Source organism: Canis lupus, chromosome 36, assembly GCF_003254725.2.
Source record: "Canis lupus dingo isolate Sandy chromosome 36, ASM325472v2, whole genome shotgun sequence".
Classification (NCBI taxonomy): domain Eukaryota; kingdom Metazoa; phylum Chordata; class Mammalia; order Carnivora; family Canidae; genus Canis; species Canis lupus.
This window is the reverse complement of record NC_064278.1, coordinates 7,615,231-7,636,777: the sequence shown is the minus strand read 5'-3', so window position 1 is coordinate 7,636,777 and position 21,547 is coordinate 7,615,231. Positions and strand designations below refer to the sequence as shown.

At 42.7% G+C, this 21,547-nt stretch overlaps 1 protein-coding gene across 1 annotated transcript in view; it reads left to right on the top strand.

Annotated features, from left to right (window-relative positions):
* Positions 1-21,547, top strand: part of DPP4 (dipeptidyl peptidase 4) — a 78,838-nt gene that overhangs the window by 1,301 nt on the left and 55,990 nt on the right. Inside the window, 1 exon segment of the mRNA XM_025471054.3 lies at positions 30-117. Coding sequence (XP_025326839.1) covers positions 30-117 — 88 coding nt within the window.

Below are 21,547 nucleotides of genomic sequence, written 5' to 3'. Positions count from 1 at the left end.
TGACCCGACGCCCTCTGCCCGCCTTGCAGACGCAGTGGAAGGTGCTCCTGGGACTGCTGGGGCTTGCTGCGCTCGTCACCGTCATCACCGTGCCCGCGGTTCTGCTCAGCAAAGGCAGTAAGTTTGAAACATTTGCAAAAGATTTAGACGGTTGGAGACCAGGGTCAGGTTCTCTGTCACCGCGCTGAGGCGACCAGGGATCCCGCCGGGGGCTTGGACCCGCGAGCCCGGCGGCCGCCGAGGCTTCCCCGCGCCCTTGCTGCTCCTGGAGAGCGCGGCTGCGTGCCCGGCCGGCTCCCGCTCAGGCTGCCAGAGCCTCCTATCATAAATGCATACTTCCTGACATCGGGACAAGTCTTCGGATTTCTTTTCTTATGAAACTTAAGTTTAAAGGTTTCACTTTAATATGATTTACATTAAAAAAAAAAAAACAAAAACCCAAACCTCTGTAGTTGTGATGTTCAAAGGAACAGATGTGGTGTCCAAAGGTCTCCAACAGTAGATGTCAGAAAAGGAGGGAAGAAGTAAGGGAGGGAAAAGCCCCAGAATACAGTTTTGAGAAAAGTCTACACGGGGAACCCAGGTTCTTTTCCTTCTGGGATGATGAAAAATGCATTAATCAGAGAGTTAAGATGCAGAGAAATAACTACTTGACCATTTGTAGAAATATATCATAATAAATCATAAAGCTGGTGTATATACAGGGTAATACTCTGGGGGGGTGGGTGGGGGTGGAAAGAATCAGTAATGTTTGGTGGATTCTTTGATTTAAAGCCAGCTTCGTTTTTTTTAGGTTTCCTGACCCAGTTCAGCTCTAGCTCTTAATATAAAACGTCCCTGTAATGGGATACACATTATTGGATGCAAACAACTGAGAATATCTAGTTTGGGTTTCCTCTGGCCTTACTTTCCTCTTAAGTAAATATTTACTTTCGTTTCAGTATTACACATTCTAGTCGGCCAACTGAAGCATTCTCTCTGGATGGTCTAGTCAACCAGGAAATGTGCAGACAGTGCTCGCACACTGAGGGGTCTTCTCCAGATTTCAAGGTGACAGCTCGGAATTAGTTTGCGAAGCTGTCAAGAACTATGTTTGCCTGAGGATTTCAGGGTCAGGGCAAAGGTGCCAAAGGTTAAATACCTGAGTGGGTTGACCTATTGATGATTTTTAGTTAAGCAAGCAAATGGTTGCCACCATTTTAGACAATTCAATGGCAGACATCAGTTCCCTTACATTTGACTTAGTTGTGTTAAAATAGAACTGTTTTCCTAAAATCATACTTTATACATTTAAACGACCACACACACAAAGCCTTGTTGTAAGAAAAGAATGGGCCGTCCATACAATCAATAAATATCATGCTACTTGCTGCAAATATAAAGATTAATAAAATTAATAAATTAATTTATAAAGGTCTCTGACCTCAAGAAGCTTATAACTACTGGGAAACGAATACACAAAAAATCAAAGTAACCTGGATAGCCCATTTGTCTCCAGAATGTCGCTGAGGCACCAGGGCATCACTGGAAGGATGGGCATAAAACTATAATTATCAGAGCATCCCTTAAGGCAAGTTGGAAGGAATACTTGAGTTTGATAAACCACTTGAAATAGGCAGTGCAATGGCCTGGGGGCCTGAGTCATGCAACAGCCTTCTAGAGGTAATTTGCTTTGTGGGGTAAGGCAGGCAGACTGGGAAGGGGCTGTCTTGCCATTTCCTTAGTCTCTTCCCCAAATGAAATTTGTACAAGTATTTCAGGAACATTTTTTTTTTTTAATGGGGATTTCTCCAGAGATTCACATGTCTTCATCTAAACATTATGATTTGATTTATCAAACATCCCAGTAGATTAGAAAGATTACTTCTGGGAAAGTCAGGGAAGTCTTTTCACGAGAAGTTTCTTCTAAGGGGATGCTTGAATAGTTGATATCAGTGTCTGGAGATAAGGTTTTACAGAAAGTGTAAACACCTTGCGAGTCTTAGAGACACAAGATCACGTCCTGTAATTGGATCAGAAAAGGACTCCTAGCAAAGAGGAAGGTGAGCAGCAGCAAAAGGAGTTGATTTTAACCTGTGGGTGATGAGAACCACTGGAGAACTTTGCACATGCCTGGACTGGTGGGCATGACAGTGGGAATGTGGGTTGAGTGGGGCAAGGCTGGCGGGGAAGCAGGGAAGTGTCCCAGAAGACTGATGATGCACAGCAGAATTTGGAGGCTCAGGCCCTCAAGCTACTCAGAAATGTGAACAATTAGACTTTGGTAATTGATTCAATGTAAAAGGAAGGAGAGGGTGGCTAAGGATGCCTTGTTGGGCAACTAGGTGAATATATGGTTTCATTGTGGACTTTATTTACACTTAAGAAATAACACCCAAGTTATTTCTTTTCTCATATTTCTTAATTGGCATGTAAATATATTTGAGGAGAAAGGAGAAATCCTCCGGTTTCAACTGCTGCTTTATCATAGGGGACAGAGTTGAAAGCTCAGGAATGTGGCATTTTCACTAAATCAACAATCTCGTTCCCAGGCTGTGCCACGTGAAGGACAGCTTTCTTACAAAGAATCCAGAGTTACCACCCCAGAAGTTGTTCGCCATATTGCCAATCTAGTTTTAAAGTAAATTAAAAAAAAAAAAAAAAGTACTGGGCAGGTAAAGAGGATAGGAGGTAGGAGAGAATAAATGGACAGGAAAGGAAGGAAAAGAAAAGAAGGAAAGGGGAAGGAGGAAGATTTAGAAAAAACAAAGCCCTACATCATGTGGAAAGCTAAGACATAAACAGCCAAAAAGAAGGAGGAAGGAATGAGCAAACTGAAGTTCATCCCCTGAAAAGTTGGTTTAAGAGAAGGTTAAGTATTTCCGTATTAAACAGTGACTTCAGCAGAACTAAACACACCCAGAAGAGAGAGAGACAGACAGAGACAGAGACAGAGAGGCATGAGCTTAATACTACTGTAGGATTTTTTTAAATATTTTATTTATTTATTCATGAGAGACACACAGAGAGAGAGAGAGAGAGAGAGAGAGGCGGAGGGAGAAGCAGGCTCCATGCAGGGAACCCGATGCGAGACTTGATCCAGGGACTCCAGGATCACGCCCTGGGCTAAAGGCGGCACTAAACAGCTAAACCACCGGGGCTGCCCTGTAGGATTTTTAGAATAAAAACTCCCTGAGGTCAGGAATTATTCATTTTGTCGAGCAAAAATAAAAGTTCACCTCTTCCTGTATGTATGTATGTATAATAAAGGATTGTATTTTTATTTTAAACCCTTCAGATATCCAATTATAGAAGGATATTACATGTAAGCATTCCATTTCCCAGAGAATCAGCAGTAAACTAGGTAAATATACTTTACTCTTAATGAAAGCATAGAAATCCTCGTGGCTTAGCAATTCCTTTATTTCCCCCCTCACTTTATGTCATAGGCTGTGCTTTTGAAATCTTTGTCAAATAGTTTCATTATTGAGTTGTTATTTGTCAGATAGTTTTATTTTTGAGTTTTATTATGGGATAGAAATGTATCTGTTCTTCTTTGGTCCTTTCCACTATTTGAGCAGTAAATTTCCTCAATATCTTCTTTCAGTGCATAGGAAATTTGACTGCTCACCCATCCATCATCAGTCATAGAAGGAAACCCAAATGTGAAGGAGACAGGAATAATCAGAGAAAGAAAAGATAACATCTATGAAGTTTGCCCGAGGAAGTCCAGGATCTATTCCAGGTTTAAAAGCCCATAAATGTGCCTGAATGAAAGCTTTGTATATTTCAGAGGACAATTTCTAAACAGTGAGCTCTGTAAAAGCTCCAGTTGACTCCAGCTAGCTCAGTTGACTCTTGTCAACCTTTGTCAAGTGCTCATGAGGTCAGCGGGTTGGTCTTTTTCGGGCCAGCTATTGTGGTTCCCTGGCCACAGTATGTGACTTAAATTTCTCTCTTAGACATCTTGCCTCTCATCCCAGAAGGGATCAGACAGAAAAAGGGAGGACTGTGTGCCCAGTTGATGGGTAGAGAGAGACAACAACGTAAGATGACCGAATAGAGCTGGATCAGTGTACTTAACAAAGTGCTGATGCCCATGGGGAATGTGAATACATGCAGGACCCCCTCGCTCGAGGAAGAGAAGGTGTGAAAACATGTAATAACAGTTAACACGTGTTCACTCTGTGCCGGGTATTGGGCTGAGGGCTTTCAGTGTCCTTCTCGGTTGATCCTTATAAGGGACAACCCTTTAGAGAAGTACTGTTTTCATCTTCATTTTTACAGAAATGCAAATTTCACTTTAAGATACTGCTTTAGTTATTCAGTGATGCGTAATGAATTACCCCAACACTTAAAACAACATCTGTTATCTCACAATTTCTGAGAGTCAAGAATTTGGCAGTGGCTTAGCTGGGAGGTTCTAGCTCAGGGTCTCTCATGAGGTTCTAATCAAGATCTCATCTGAAAGCTTGCCTGTGGCTGGTGGATCCACTCTCAAGCTCCGTCATGTGACCATTAGCTAGACATCTCAGTTCCCTACCATGTGGGCCTTTCCACGTGGTAGAATGAAGGATCCCAGAGAGCAGCCAAATAGGAGGCCACAGAGCCTCTTGTGACCCAGCCTCAGAAGTGGTGTGCCACCACTTCTGCTATATTCTACTGTATAGAATGAACCAGACCTGCTACAACGTGAGAGGGCATTACAAACAAGGACAGAAATGCTAGCAGCAGACATCATCGTGCATCACTGTAGAAGTTGTCTACCTTTGTTCAAAGCTCCACAGAGTTGAGATACACACTCAGGCAAGGTGGCTCTAAAGCTGATGCTCTCAAACTCCAAATCATTCTGCTGGTTTTGATCAGGTGTAAATTCATGTGGCCATATTAGCATAAAGTTACAATTTCCCATGTGTCTGCCTATATTATAATTTAATGGCTGCTAATCCCTGGATGCCAAGTGTTCTTGGGAAACATACGTGCTGCTCTTGCCTCCATTCCTATGTAAATCTGTAGACAGGCAGTGACTTCTCAGGGTTGACATCCTACCCTTTGGACTGGTCTTATTCAGTATTTTTGCTAATAGTAGGTCCAGGTTTGCTCCTCACGCTCAATTACACTTACTTTGTTTCTAATGCATGTTACATTATTTTATTTGATCTTCACAGAACAAATCCATTAAGGTATTATTAATATCTTGACTTGTTACACTGAAGAAACTGAGGAATAGAAATTTAGGGCTTTGTGAGTAAGCACTAGAACTTGGAAGTCCAAGTCTTTTGACTTTTAGACTTTCCTGAGTCTGCTGATTTCCATCCATAGCTGTTTTAAAGAAATGCTTAGGTGGGAATTTTTGTAAGTGAATGATTAATAATGGCTTTATGGTTTGATGCTGACCCTTCCACTGTAAATCAATTATCTTGTAAATATTTTTACCTTTAGTCTTCACAACTTCATTATGGCCTCCAAAAGAGGGTGTGTCTCTCCATCTGAGAGTGAACTAAAACTGCAAGCTCAGAACTTCTGAGTTGACTGTTTTATTTTTGCCAAGTACTGCATTTGCAGCTTTATACTTTACTTCAGAATTATAACTTCCTAGGATGTTTTTTTAAACTTAATAACAAAGCATTTGCTTTGGTTACCTGTATACATTAATGTGCACATTTCTTCATTATTTGGCTCACTGAGGAAGCAAGTACACTCCGAGCTTGGGCCACATATTTTAGCATTGAAGGCCCAAGAAGCACAGGTAATTCCATGCAGAGCCAATGCCAGCAGGGACTTTGTTCCTGGCACCCTGAGGACAAAGGTGGTTCAGGATGCATAATGAAGGAGGAGGGAGCAGGAAGGGAATCAAGTGGGGACTTCCCTGGCTTCACTCTTCCAAGTGGGGACTTCCCTGACTTCACTCTTCCAAAACTGGGCTGCCTCTGCGGCCTTAACTTCATCTCTGTGGGGCTGAGACCTCCTCTTCTTATTTTCCTCAGTATTTTTTTTTAAGCCTCACCTGCATGAGCTCAGGTCCATGAGTTTCATTGATGGCTCTATTCCCCCTGTGAATTTCCTTTTTTCTTTTATTTTGGGCAGGAAACTTGTACTGTAAGACTTAAAACCTCTTCAGAGCTGAGGTCCTATGGTGACCAGATTCAGGATTTGTTAACTCACCAACATGTGTCGAATACCCACTGCATGTCAGGAGTTATTGTGGGGCTAGGGGAGCTGGCCCTAAACAGTGGAGGGGAGGCACCTACTCCCATGGACCTTGACCATCCATGGGGCAGGCAGGGAATAGGCAAGCACATGAGTAAGTTCAGACAGTAATAGTTATAGGACAAAAATTAAGTATGCTAGAGAAGACAGAGGGACACAGAAAGGAGTTTCTTTTTATCCCAAGCATGAATGTGGATGATCTAAATTCCACTTTTAAAATATGTCTCTGACTCCTTCATACATAATAGAGGCAGGTGGGGGGCATTGGTGAGAGAGAATGGCAGATTGGACAGGGTGTAGTATTGGAGATGTAAAAAAAAAAAAAAAAGAGAGAGTGAGAGAGAGAAAACAGGATGTAATTTGGAGGTAAACAGTGTGTGGTAAGGAGCAAAGAAGTGAAGGTGAGGAAAGGAGTGGAGATAAGGATGACTCCTTGAACAGCTGTCTGCATAGTCCAAGTGGAGAACTTTCTCGTGCTCTCCGGGGGCTCTGTCTTTCCCATGAGAGCTAATCTACAGTGGTTCCTCTGAACTATTTCCTTTGTCCTGCTGTGTCTGCTTCAGGGATCGGGAGACAGGACTCAGGGAGGCATTCTCCGCTGTGCACCTAGCCCACGCTTGTCAACAGATGGTAATTGTCCAATTCAGCAAATATTTATGGAACATTTTCTACATGCCAGGCACTTCATCATCCACTAGAGATATAAAGGTGATAGATACGGCTCTTGTCCTCAAGCAATTCCCAATATTAAAGGAAACATGCACCTTAACTAGAGTGAAAAGGGTTAAGTGTCCTTATAGTAAATGATCAAAGTGCTATGAAAGCACTAAAGGCCAATGATAAATACTGTCCAGTGAAGCCTTGTACAGAAACCAATCAGGCATAAAGGATTAATAATTAATGGGTCTGAATACAATCCTTCCAATGCTGGAGCCACCAGACAGCCTCCCAGGCATACAGTTCACCTATATGATTGATTAGTCCTCAACAATTACGGCGCCTGATTCTGTACGAGGTCTGTGTCAAACAGAATGTTTCTGGCTGCAAGTAACAGAGTAGCCGACCAGAAGTTGTTTAAACTATAAAGTGTTATAGGGCGCCTGGGTGGCTCAGTCAGTTAAGCCTCTGCCTTTGGCTCAGGTCATGATCTCAGGCTCCTGGAATCAAGCTGCATCTCTGGCTGGCTTCCTGCTCAGTGAGAAGTCGCTTCTTCCTCTCCCTCTACCCCCCTCCTTCCTTTCCCTCCCCCCCCCACACTTGTTCTGACTCTTTCTCAAATAAATAAAATCTTTTTTAAAAAAATGTAAACTAGAGAGTGTTACTATTGTACTATTATTAGCATCTTACGTAACTGGAAGCGTAGAAGTAAGGCAGTTGCAGAGTGTGTTAATGCAGTGGTCCAACAGCATCCTCAAGGGCCTGGCACCTTTCCTTCTTTTCAGTGCACCCCTCCTGTTGGCCCCTGTTCTCAAGCTTGTCCTCTCAGGGTCGAGCATGGGTGCCATCGAAGCACATCATTTGCTCGCACAGCTACTTGGCAAAGTAGAAGACGGTGCTATTCCTCATCCGTATCAGGAAGGGAAAGCTTTTCCAGAAGTCCCTCGGCCCAAGGCAGACTCTCCCTCACATCTCAATGGCCAGATTTGTGTCACTCGCCCATTCTAGTCTAATCACCGACAAGGGGAATGGTATGTTGGATTCTGGATTTTCTTTTGAACTAGATTAACCAAGACTCATCTTTCTGGGATAAGGAGGAAACTCTTTCCTTAACACATGGAAGGGTTAAGGGGAGGGTAATTAATTACCTAAGTTGAGTTGGGAATTCCAAAAGAAAGAAATTGGGGGGGGGTGGGTGTTTATGTCTGCGTATCATATATTTTATCATGGCTTTCTTTTCATTGTATTGAAAGATTTAATTTGCTAACAAAAGAAAATAGATGTCAAGCCAGCTCTGAGCTCTAAAGAATCTGGTCGTATAGCTCCCTTTCCTCTCTTCTCACTTGCTTTCCTAACCACCTGAGTTTATCGCATAGTGTTTCAATGCTGTGTTTTTTAATCCTAAAGGCATTTTGAGCCTAGGACCTGCTTTGGCTTGGCATCTAACGTGATTAAGAATGGGAAGGAGTTGAATTTGAAATATTTCAGATACAAAACTGAGACAGTAGAGCAGGTCAGAAACATCTGAGGGAAATTACTCTCAATTTTTTCATTGAAAGCCCATATAAATTATCATATTCTATCCAATGAATAATGCACAAACGTAGCAGAAATAGTCAAGAGAAAATAAAAAGAGCAGCATTTTAAGATACATGGTAAACATTAGACCTGCAAAAGTTGACCCGGAAAAGTAGGATTTGAAATAATTAATGGCCCTAAAAACAAAATACAGTCAGTAAATAAAAACAAAGTAACTTCACAGTGTCTGGATTTGATGACTCCAATCTTTTGTTGTTAAATCTCCAGGAGGAAAAAGTAGTCGACATGGTAATTATTTTATGGAGATGCAAGTGGTTTGACTGTACTGAAAAGAAAATCTAGAGTCCCACATCAGTGGCTTCTTTTAAGGCCTGGCAATCTGATGCTCCCCACCTGCTCTGGTCCTGGTGGACTCTACCTTGTGTCTCTCCCTTCCCCAAACCCCGAGCATCTCCTCTCCAGGCTCATTCTCAGCTGACAACCTGGATTTCTATTTTATTTTTTAAAAAGACTTTATTTATTTATTTATGCATGCATGCATGCATGCATGAGAGACACAGGAAGAGGGAGAAGCAGGCACCCTGTGGGGAGCCGAGTTGGGACTTGATCCTAGGACCCCAGGGTCACGAGCTGAGCCAAAGGCAGATGCTTAACCACTGAGCCACCCAGGTGTCCCTGGCTTCCTATTTTAATGAGAAAACAGAGGCCCTCAAAAAAGAGATTGTCCTCTAGGGATCCCTGGGTGGCGCAGCGGTTTGGCGCCTGCCTTTGGCCCAGGGCGCGATCCTGGAGACCCGGGATCGAATCCCATGTCGGGCTGCCGGTGCATGGAGCCTGCTTCTCCCTCTGCCTGTGTCTCTGCCTCTCTCTCTCTCTGTGTGTGACTATCATAAATAAATAAAAATTTAAAAAAAAAAAAAAAAAGAGATTGTCCTCTATTCCCAGAAGCCTCTCCCAGGGCACTAGGTGAACTTTGCTGGCACCTGTTGGAGGCCAGATCCTCCCTTGGGAGCTGATTCCACGCCTTCTGCTTTGCATAGAAATAGGACTCCATGCCCTCTGCATCATCATTTTCTCCTCTCTATCTAATTGTGCTCAGAAAGGAGAGGAGAGGGGAGAGAGGAGGAGTTGAGGGGAGGAGAATCCTCTCTGGCTTCCACATCCTTGCCAATCTCCCCGTCCCTTTCCCTGCTTTCTTTACCATAGAACTCCTCAAAGAGCTATATAGTATCTCTCTACAGCTCTTCTCCCCATTCTCTCTTAACTCCCCCAGAACAAGGCCTACCTCCACCCTGCCACTGAAACACCTCAGTTCTCCTCAAGGTCCCTAACTTGTGTGTTCCTAAATCCGAAGCCCAGTTCTCCATCTGTGTCTCACTGTTCTGTCAGTTGATCTTTCTTCTTTTCCCCTTCCTCCGGGTTTCTACTCTTCTCCTGGTGTTCCTTCTACCTGCTTCATTTCATTCTCCTTAGAAGTTTCTCTTCATGTCTGGCTTCTAACCTTGAATGGACCAGGGCTCCATCCTGGAACTTCTTCCTTCCTTCCTTCCACTGGGTGATCTTATGCACTCCCGTGGCCTTAAACATGCTCTATAACTTGACAACACCTCCAGTGGCCAGACCAGACCTTTTTCTGAAACTCTATCTGCATAATTGAACAGTCACATCCATTTGGATGTTACTGGCCTTGCAAAGCAACATCTCCCCCAGAGTCCTGCCAAACCTGTTCCTCCCATAGTGCACCTTGTCTCATCACATAGTAATACCATTTCTCTAGTTTCTGAGGCCAAGATCTATCTATGCAGTTCTTCTCAACTCCACAGACTCATTTATACTCAATATCCAGTTGGTTGGCAAATCCTATCACTTCTACCTTCATGTTCTTTCAAAATCTGACCATATCTTATCACCTCCACTGCTATCCTCGGTCCAAGAGGCCATCACCTTTCACCTGAATTCTTGCAAAAAATCTCCCAGTTTCTTTAACTTTTCCGGAGTGCACTCTCATCACAACAGGCAAGGTGACTATGGGAGGCGGAATTCTAAAATGACTCCCCAGGACTGCCTGGTTCAGTCAGTTAAGTGTCTGACTTCAGCTCAGGTCATGATCTCAGGGTCCTGTAATTAAGCCCCACATTGGTCTCCCCACTGGCTTGTCCCTCTCCCTCTGCTTCTGCCCTTCCCCCCTCTTGCACACTCACTCTCTCACTCTCTATCAAATAAACAATCTTTAAAATAAAATAAAATGACTCCCCAAATTTCCTCCTCTCCTCCAAGTACAATCTCTGAGATCGTGAACATGATGGATTTAATTCTGGTGATTAGGTTGTGTTCTGTGGCACAGTCCACTTCGAGAAAGGGAGATTACCTAGGTGGGCCTGAGCTGATCACATGAGTCCTTTAAAAGCAACAAAAAACAAAAAACAGTTTCTCTGGCTGCTCATAGAAGGGGTAGTCAGAGATTTGAGGCACAAAAAAGATTTTTCACACCATTGCTGATTTGGAGGGGCCACTTGATAAGGGGTGTGAAAGGCCGCTAGGAAGTGAGAACGGTCCTTGGCTGGTAGCAGCAAGGAAACACCGATATCACTCCTACAACTGCACCAAACTAAATTCTGGCAACAACCTGCATGAGCTTGGAAGCAGCTCTCCCCCAGCCATGCCCTCCCCACCCCGCCCTCCCATCCCCACCCCCACCCCCACCCCCACCCCCAGAGCTTCCAAATGAAGGTGAGGGCTCAGTCTGGCCAATGCCTGGGTTTCTGCCTTGTAAGACCCTGGGCAGGGAATCCAGCCATCCTGGGCTGGAATTCCCACCCACAGAACCCTGAGCTAATATGTGGGTGTTGTATTAAACTACTATGTTTCTGTCATTTGTTATGCAGCAACAGATACAGTGACCATTTTGAAACGGATCTGATCACATTCTCCTATGTTCAGAACCATTCCATGACTTTCCATCTTTCAGAGTAAAGACTAGAATCCTTACAATGGCCCACAAGGCCCATATGACCTGAGCCTCACTGCCCCTCTCTGCCTTCCTCCCCTGCTGCTTCCTCATCGTTCACCCATCCTGTCTCAGAGACCCTATACTTGCAGATCTTTTTGCCAGGATTCCTCTTTCCTGGAACTGTCTGTTGCTTATCCCTTTGCCTCCTTCAGGTCTCTGCTAAAATACCACCTTATCCTTGGGGCCTCCCATCACCAAATTACTGAACACAGCACTCTCCCCAAACCTGACACTCCTTTTCCCCTTCCCGGCTTTATTTTCTCTCTGGCACCTTTGCTACCTGACATATGGCATTATGTACTTATTCTTTGTTTCTATGTTTTCCCCTATTTGAATGTAAGCTTCCTGGGAGTAAAAGTTTTGCATGTTTTGTTCATGTTTTTCATGTTTTATATCTCTAGGGCCCATAAAAATCAAGGAACACGGTGGGTGCTTGTGTTGGTTTCCTAGAGCTGCCATAACAACCACTAATGGGTGGCTTACAACAACAGAAATATCGTCTCATGATTTTGAAGGCTAGAAGTCTGAAAGCAAGGTGTCAGCAGGGCCATGCTCCCTCTGAAGGTTCATGGGAAGAATCCTTCCTTGCCTCTCTCCTGGATTCTGGTGGTTATTGGCAGTCATTGGTATTCCCTGGCTTGTAGCTGAATTACTCTTCTTTCTGCTTGCATTTCCACATGGCCTTCTTCCCTCCATTTCCGCATGGTCCTCTCTGTATTCTAGGTCTGCAATGGCCTTCCTCTAGGGATGCCAGTGGTTGGATTTAGGGCGTACCCTACTCTGGTATGACCTTATTTCAACTAACTACATGTGTAAAGACTCTGTTTCCAAATAGTCACATTCTGAGGTTCCAGGTGGATATAATTTGGGGTGGGGGAGAGAGGGGGAAGGATACTTTTCGACCCAGTATCACCTGACAAATATTTGGTGAATTAAAGGAATTATCTTGGAGCTGATGTGAAAAAATTTGATTAACATTTTAATGTTGCTCTAATTCTGACTAAAATACTTATATTTGTAACTATGGAGTCAAGTTATCCATTGGCAGAGTACATCCATTTGTAGAGCAACTCCTATTTGTAGAGTACAGGGCTAGCAGCTGTCTGATGAAGATGAAAGAAGTCATCCTTCCAGCTTACTTATAACTTGTCTAGTCTGAACAAGACTGTTTAGATTAAATATCCAAATAATTATATAAAATTGCTTGATTAATCAACAAAACATGTGGTACAGAAAATAAGCACTGAAGACCAGGAGAGAGAAACGGGTGTGGTGTAAGTTGTGAGGGATAGACCCAGGGACATGAGGAGGGGCAGTGAGAAGAAGAAGACCACCCACGTGGACTGGTGATTTGAGATGTTGGCAGATAAACACAGGCAGAGAAATGAGATGGCAACATGGTCAGGTAAATATTTCTTCTGATAGCTACACCCTGTGCGTGCTTAAGGGCAGGGCAGAGTGAGGAGCGAGAAGACACTGCATGCTGAGGGAGAAGAGATGAAAACGCATCCCTTAGGATAAAGAAGATAGGGATTGGAGGCAAAAGTGGGAAGCATAGGGGGGAGAAGGCTCTTCATGTGACTTTAGCTATAAAGGAAGAATCACTTTATCTTTTTGTTGGATAACTTCAGACTCTTGTGACAATGAGTCCTGCAGGGCATGAGTTATTCAGGGTTTTGTTATGTTTAAATCCAGGAAGCAAGAAAAGAAAGGAAGAAAAGGAACTTGTTACAAGTTCCTACTTTTATGACTCCTTTTTATGAGTTCAGGGAAAAGATGATGAGTTTCTGGATGCACCATGGAAGAAAGAATGACGGTGGTACAACCTCCTTTCCAGGAAGTCACCTTTTTTTTTTTTTTTTTGGAATCCTTTTTTTATTTTAGAGAGGTGGGTTTAGATAGAGGGAGAGGGACAGAGAATCCTCAAGCAGACTCCCCACTGAGCGTGGAGCCTGATGCAGGGCTTGATCCCAGGACCCTGAGGTCATGACCTGAGCCTAAATCAAGAATCAGACGCTTATCCAACTGAGCCACCCAAGTGCCCCACAAAGTTGCCATTTTTATAATAGGCCAAAAAGAAAATTCTGAGGTTTTCTGAAAAAAATTGGTATCCCTTTGACTTTGCAGCACTAGAACAAATTATGTTCTAATGCAACCTACCAACTCTGCAAGTCCAAATGATATTACCAACCTATCTGTCTGGATTCATTGCAAACATTGAATTTGGACAGTTCCATAAAGTCTCATGCATCTATAGCAATTCACAAAAACTGCCAGCATAGCATCGACCATGTACAACCACTCTCCCAAATACTCAGATTGTCTAGAAGAGTGTTTATAACCACAGGCTTCAGAGCCAAGCTGTCTGGTTCAGCTGTAGCTGAGTAGTCATGGGACTTGATCCACTTACTCTCTCTGTCTGCACCTTTGTTTCCTTACCTATAAAATTGAGGTGAGAATAACTCGTTAAGGGCCACAATGCCTAGCACGGCCCAGCACACTGGAATAACTCTGTATTTGTAATTCTTTATGTATTTTTAAGTTTTTTTTTTTGTGGTAGGTACCACAATAACACTTGTCTCACACTCTTTAAAGTTTTGCCTGGAGAATTCTGAGAAGGACAATTTTCATGACAGGGTTTTCCAGTGATTATCTTTCCTTGTATCCTGGAGGACAACACACTTATCACATAATAGCTTTGTAGATTATGCCTATAAATCTTTCCGGAAAATTCTTCAGTGATTCAGTATTAGAGCTTTCAGCGTCACCAAATGCTGACATCCTCTAATCAGTTTTCTTTCTATCACAAACTAATCATTCTTAGCTTGCATGGTAACACCTTCCCTTCATGCCTCACTATAACCACTTTTGAGTATTTTTCGAGGGAAAACAGCCCTTTGTTAAAATAGCTGAATGTTTCCTGGGCATGTGGGTCATTCATCCACACAGTTCTTTCAACTTTTGCTCATCACCTTGGATTACATTTGTTTAATGTCAGTCAGTGTTGTGGGGCATAAAAGCCTTATAAATATGAACATTGGCCATTATTGTACAGGTCTGACTTATTCCCAGCAGTCCTATCAAGGGGTGGGGAAGTGACTATAATGAGAAGAAAGAGAGAAAGAGGGAGAGGGAGAGAGGGAGAGAGGAAGGAAGGAAGGAAGGAAGGAAGGAAGGAAGGAAGGAAGGAAGGAAGGAAGGAAGGAAGAAAAAAGTAAGCAAACACTTTCCATTTCAAAAAGGAATAGAGCAGCACTGATACCCTGTTCAGTGCAGGCTTCCTGGGTGGGCTACACTTCCTGACTCATTCCTGGGGTCAAGGCAGAGTGAATAGGGCAGTGTAAACTGGGTTTAGATCAGGAAGTCCTTCTGGCCTTGCACCTTTTTTTTTTTGGCAGTGGCCATCGATATCTTCAACTTGACCTGAATTTTGAGATGTGAGTATTCCGTCCACTTTCACTTTTCTGCATATATATTGGAGTCTTATGCTAATATTCTTATTGTTTTAAGGCAATTAGAATTTCAACCCCGATACCCATCTTTCAAAACCAATCTTGGGAGCAGTTATGTTTTTGGGTTTTGTTGCTTACAGTTCTGAGGAATGTCTGCCCAGGGTCGTCAAAGAAAAGCTAAGTCTGGCCACTGTTTTTTTTTTTTTTTTTTTTTTTAAGATTTTATTTATTTATTCATGAGAGATGCAGAGAGAGAAAGAGAGAGAGAGAGAGGCAAAGACACAGGCAGAGGGAGGAGCAGGCTCTATGCAGGGAGCCCAACATGGGACTCGATCCCGGGTCCCCAGGATCAGGCCCTGGGCTGAAGGCAGTGCTGAGCCACCCCGGCTGCCCTGGCCACTTGTTTTTATAAATAAAGTTTTATTGGAATACAGCCACACCCATCCATTTACATGTCTGTGGCTGCTTTCAAGCTACAGGCAGACTTGAATAGTTGCAACTCAGATGCAAGACCCACAAAACCTGAAATATTTACGGGCTGTCCCCTTAAGAAGAGGCTGCCAATGCCAGGTCTAGATATTGGATGCTTAGAGCCTAAAAGGACCTTATATCATAGGTAAAATGTGTACATCCTTATATTGTTAAAGTATAGTGCGTGACAAATATAGAAATCTCACTCGGTGTTTCAGCAGAGGGATTTAATATAAAAAGTGGTTGCACAAATTAAAGAGTAAAAGAAAAATTCTGAGGTAACCCAGAGACAGAAGCTGCAGGAATGTGCTACCTTCAGGGGTTGAGATCAAGGAGGGAGAAGGACATAGAAGATCCAGGTTCAAAACTCTTCAAAAAGGGTGTGAGGCACCCAAATGCTCTGCCACCAGCAGGAGCCACGATGAGGGCGGGTTGGGCTTTCGGAAGGAGGCAGAGGCTGGGCCAGGTGCTACTTCTGGGCACATGCTGACGGGATCTGCAAGAAAAACAAAGTTCTTCCTCTCCTACTGGCCAGTCCTCTGACTAGAGCCATCTGGCCAAGTGCACTGCATTTCCTACTTCCGTTGTCATTTGGAGTTCACAATGCTGGCATTTGGAACCGTGTTCCTATTTGTGTTCTTGTGTTTGTGTTGTCTGGCTTTTAGTTTTTCATTCAGCAAAAACTTGGGGACTCTCTTTGTTTGCCAGGCACTGTTCTAGGCTGTGGTCATATGATAGTAAACACAACCAAACACAACAAAATCAGCGCTCCTGTGGAGTTTGCATTCAATCAAGGGAGGCAAACAGTAAACAAGATAAATAGTAAAGTATACGATATGATATGATAAATAAGTAAAGTATGATAGATGGTATCACTGTGAAGGAAAAAATAAGTAAAGCAAAAAGGGCAATAGAGAATGCCATGGGGGGATCAGGTCTTAAATAAAGACCTGGAGTAGGTAAGGAAGCAAGGTTTGGGCATATTTGAGGTCAGGAACATTCCAGGAGGAGAGTACAGCAAATTCAAAGTCCCCAAGGTGGCAGTGGGCGGAGTGTGCCTAGTGAACAGCCAGGAGGCCACTGTGGATAGAGAGGAGCGATATGAGGGGAGGAGGAGCTGAGGCTGGAGTCATGACAGACAGCCTCCTACTGCGGTGTTCCCTTTATCCCAAACTGTTGCTATTCTGGGGGATATGCATTGTACCATTCGTTTGGCCTTTCAGAGTAGACTTTGGAAAATACAGTGATCGTATTTTTAATGAAAGTTTGGTCATCTGACACCCTGATCTTCCAAATAAATGCCTGGAGGACACAGTCTCAGGTTCTAGAGGCTCCAGCTCCTTGGTCGCACATTTATCAGCGGTCACTTGATGTACCTGGGGTGCTTATTTCATCGAGATGAATCTGGCAATTGTGATTATAGTCTAATGTGTCCTGTGTTAGTAATCCAAAAAACATCACTGTTGACAAATCCTCTCAGTCCACCCGGGTCGGTGTTTTACTTCCATGCTGTAAACCGCTGACTCCCACTATGGAAGCAGGATTGGCATGAAACACGTCCAAGGCAGGAAGTGTTGTTCATTAGCACTTAGCAAATGATTAGATCGTGCTTATCCTAGATGTTTTCTCAGTGTGTTGCTCTTCTGCTGTCTTATTAGGATCATTTAGGATATGAACATAATGAAACTTATTATTTGAACGATTACTTTATTGCAGGTAAGGTCCTAAACTCAGTCCCACTGCTCAGGACTTGAGAGGAGAGACTCTATCGTGTCTGTATCCTGATTGCCTGGTACATGCTTGGAACAAAACAATAAATAGTGTAACATAACTAGAGAGCTTCCTAAATTCTACGTCCTAAGCTAAGCATTTTATATACATTGTCCCACTTAACCATGGCAAGTCCCCATGGGCTACGTAATGCCATGTTCTTGTTTTATAGATTAAAAAGTTGAGTTTTTGAAAGATTCAGTAATTTTCCTGAGGCCTCAGCACAAGAATTAGACCTAGGCTGAAATCCAGGCTCTGTGATTTCAAAGCCACCAGGGACCCAACACTTTATTGGTATTTGTTGGATCAATTCAGATGGGTGGTAGCCTGCATATGCTCCTGGATAATCCAGGGTATGATCTGCCTTCTTGATTTTGCTCCCTCTGTCCCTATGTCAAGGCTGCTATTTTGCTGTGGCAAATTCTAAAACAACACTCGTTTCGTTTCTTTAGCATCAATACAAAATGTTAACTGATTACCATGTGGAACACAAGAACTCTATAACCAGAAATCTTTTTCCTGTGTTTAACAACTTAATGAGTTTACGAGCCGTAAAGAGCACATTTCTTTTTTAGTTGCATTTCATTAGCCACTTATTTACCAAAACAGTTTATCTTTGTGAAGTAGAAATATTACATATCATAGTCAAATACAGACAAAAAAAGTTTATTGTTAATGAATATAAAATACTCAAAAGATCCTGTCGTCATAAAGTAACAACTGGTCAAGGCAAGACTATTCCATGAAACTATATTACTTCCTTACTTGGATCTTAGCATTTGGAAATACTTTTATTCAGAAGTGATTTTGATCCTACAACAAGAACGAGTTAGGATACCATACACTTTGATAAGAATTTGTTATTAGGTTAAATCATTTCAAATACTGCTATTCGGGATCCCTGGGTGGCGCAGTGGTTTGGCGCCTGCCTTTGGCCCAGGGCACGATCCTGGAGACCCGGGATCGAATCCCACGTCAGGCTCCCGGTGCATGGAGCCTGCTTCTCCCTCTGCCTGTGTCTCTGCCTCTCTCTCTCTCTGTGACTATCATAAATAAAAAAAAAAAAAAAAAAAAAAAAACAAATACTGCTATTCTATCATTTTTGTCTGATAGAAATGACATTTTCAGGTGGTTCAACCCAATAGCTGTTCTCACCAAAAAAGTAAAACCTAAAGTTGTTAACCTTTTTTTGATTTTGAAATTAAAGAAGACACGGATCTAAGAGTTTCTGTGTAAGTTGATGGGTAACATATGATTAACTGCTTTACTTGGCTAGCACAATGCTTTGAACTGATAAGTCAAGTGAACGACATGTCCCAGGCCCACCAGGAAAACACAAGCAGCCAAAGACCTTCATCTGTTGCCACAGCAGTGCCCTGTCAGTGAGCTAGTAGGCAAAGGAGAAGACACATGAGTATGTCCTGTAAGTGTTTTACAGAATAGGTTGTAACTTGGCAACAAACTATGAACTTGCTAAAGGTCAAAACCTGGACTTGGCACTCACGTTTCACAGAACTCGCTTATCTAGATGTTTCAAGAGTATCTTCCAATGTGCACTGCTTATCAAATGGCAAGGCAAAAAAAAAAAAAAAAAAAAAAAAAACAAGGAACATTTGTTGCTTGATTTGCTCCAATTCAACAGCACTGTTCTGGGATCGGGTAGCCAGGATCTGGAAAGCAGCTCGCAGGGTCATCGTAAAGTGGCTGAGTGAGCCTGACACAAACCAAAGGCGGCCTGGGCCTTCACAGATGTCCTGGGTCGTAGCAAGAGTGTGGCATCAGTGTTGATATCTGGGACATCAGTAGATGGATTAAAATCATCCTGGGCCCATTATGAGCAGAAGGGAGCCCAAACATGGTAGACATGATGGGCTTAGGAAAGCTGTGGCCTGATGAGAGAATGAGCTCAGCGTTGTCTGGGACAGGGGAGAGGTAAGTGCTCAGTGAGTCATGCATCATGAACATGAGGGGTAGCACCCTGGGCAGCAGATGATGCCACAGGGAATTTTGCCTCAATTATTTTAATATCCTAGGTTTAGGTGTGTTATCCTAAGAAACCAAGGCATTTGCCCTTCCATGAGATAGCATTTAATTGAGATAACACTGTACAAAGTCTGCTGTAAGTACTCAGTTAATTCTCTCCTTACACAATCAAGAGTCAGTGAAAGATGTTCTAAGTTGATATGTCTGTTTTACTTTATATATAAGGTTTAGGTTGTTCAGGCTGCATTAACAAAAATACCATAGGCTGGGTGGCTTAAACAATAGATGTTTATTTCTCACAGTTTTGGAGGCTGGGAAGTCTCAGGTGCTGGCAGATTAAGTGTCTGGTGTCTGGTGAGAGCCTGTTTCCTGTGTCCTCACATGGAAGGGACAAGAGAGCTCTGGGTTTGTTTCTTTTTTTTTTTTTTAAGGGTACTGATTTCATTCATGAGAGCTCTACCCCCATGACCTAATCACCCCCAAAAGCCCCATCTCCCAATACCATCACATTGGGGGTTAGGATTTCAACATAGCCATTTTGGAGGACACATTCAGTTCATTGCAATATAAGTGTGTGTGTGTGTGCGTACGTGTGTGTGTGTGTGTAATTTGTTCTATATAGATAGGTCTATCTAGATACCTATATCAGAAGGTAATATAGGACTGTGAACCATTTATATCTTGAGTTGTATTAATTTTAGAATGTCTTTTGCGTCAATTTTAGACTAATAGCTCTTGATTGCAGGGTATATGTCCCTCATAGTATTTTTCAAACAGTACTCACTTTATAGCCATTTGAAGTATCAAAGATGTTTGGACGAATACAAACAATTGAGGGTATTTTGTGGATAAACCTACAGATCTGTGGTTTTGTAGTCCAATATGAGTTTCAAATATTTTCTGTAGCACAGGGCTTTACTTCTTGTTTAAAGTTGGCAAGTCCAAGGGCTGGTTCTACCCATTTGCTGTATCTCTGTGAACAAATACAAACATCTTGCTAATTTTCCAGGGTGAAATGCAGGCTTGAAGTGGAAGAAAAAAATACAAAGGTTTTTTTTTTTTATTTTTAATCTTTTACTTATTTAGCAAACTAGGCTTAAACAAAGTCAAAGTAATAAAGGGTAACAATTTTGTCCTTGAAAAGGAAAGTTTTGTACAAGGCTACGATAGTTTTGTACAAGCCTTGATAACAAGGCTACGTTATCAGATAAGATCCAAAGAAATAAGATCTTAAGAACATCTTTTGAAAGAGCATTTCCTGTGAGAGAATTACCTTTCCACACTCTGTAAAAAATTAACAAGAGAAGCTGCTACTGGCTTTTCAATCCCCAAAAGAGTAAGAACAGTTATAGAAAAGTTATAATGGTGGCTGATTTTGTGAGCATATGTTTGTGAGTATGTGGAAAGAGTAGAGTATATGGAAAACCTCCTTAGACTGTTTGTCATCAGTGGAGGCTCTGTGATTGGTGAATCACATTGGCTTCGTTAGGCTTGTAGGATGATATCCTATGTCATCAACAAAAACTGTGTGTACCTACTATGGCATAGAACCGTGCTAGGTACTAAGTTGAAGAAAAACAAATAGACAAACAAACAGCAACCCAAGGCCCTTTCTTCAATGAATACGTGGCCTAGCTGAGTACACCACACTGGTAGGCATGGAAAGATAGTCATTAACACAAGTTATTAATTACAAAAGCCAAATGAGTAGTGTGAGGGCAGAAGTCAAAGGAGGCAGTATTGAAGTCTCCATGAGAGAGGAGGGAATTGGCAGGTGGAGGACTGTGACAGCCCGGGAAGCAGTTGGAGATGCTGCAGGGAAGAGGCTGAGGAAGAGAGGCAAAGACAGAAAAGACAAAATTGGATGCAGGTGGTAGTAAAAGAGAGGGAGACATCAAAAATGATTTTCAGACTTTGAATTTGGATCTCCAGTAACAGAATCTAAAACCACACAAATTCCATAGGGAACATTATTTTGGAAGGAATTATTTTAGACAAGGTAAGCCTAGGGTTAGCATGGGACAAATCAACTAAAAAGGCCCAACACAGCACCAGAAATGTGAGTGTGGGGTGTGGAAGGCTGAGGTAATGAGTATAGGTTTTGTCATGTATTCAAATGGAAAATATGCCTGAAGCCCAGGAAGTCATATTCTCTAGAGTCCTCTAGAAGGAGAAATGGAGGCAGAGAAGGGCAAAGAAGCTGATGCTCTGGGCATTTCTACCTTAGAGGTTAATAGAGAAAAATAAAGTCAAAGGAGGATGGAAAATTAAGGGTCAGAGGTCAGGAGAAGTGAGGTGCCCTAGAATCCAAAGGAGAGTTTCATAAATCACCACCCTCCAAGTTCAAGGAAAGGTCATGATAGAAACAAAGATCAGTGAGTTATGTGATCAGCAGTCTGAAAGGTCCGGGCAAAGCAAGAGCACTTGGAAGTGAACCTTCAGGCCTAAAAGGACAGTCTAGCCTTGTGCCATCCAC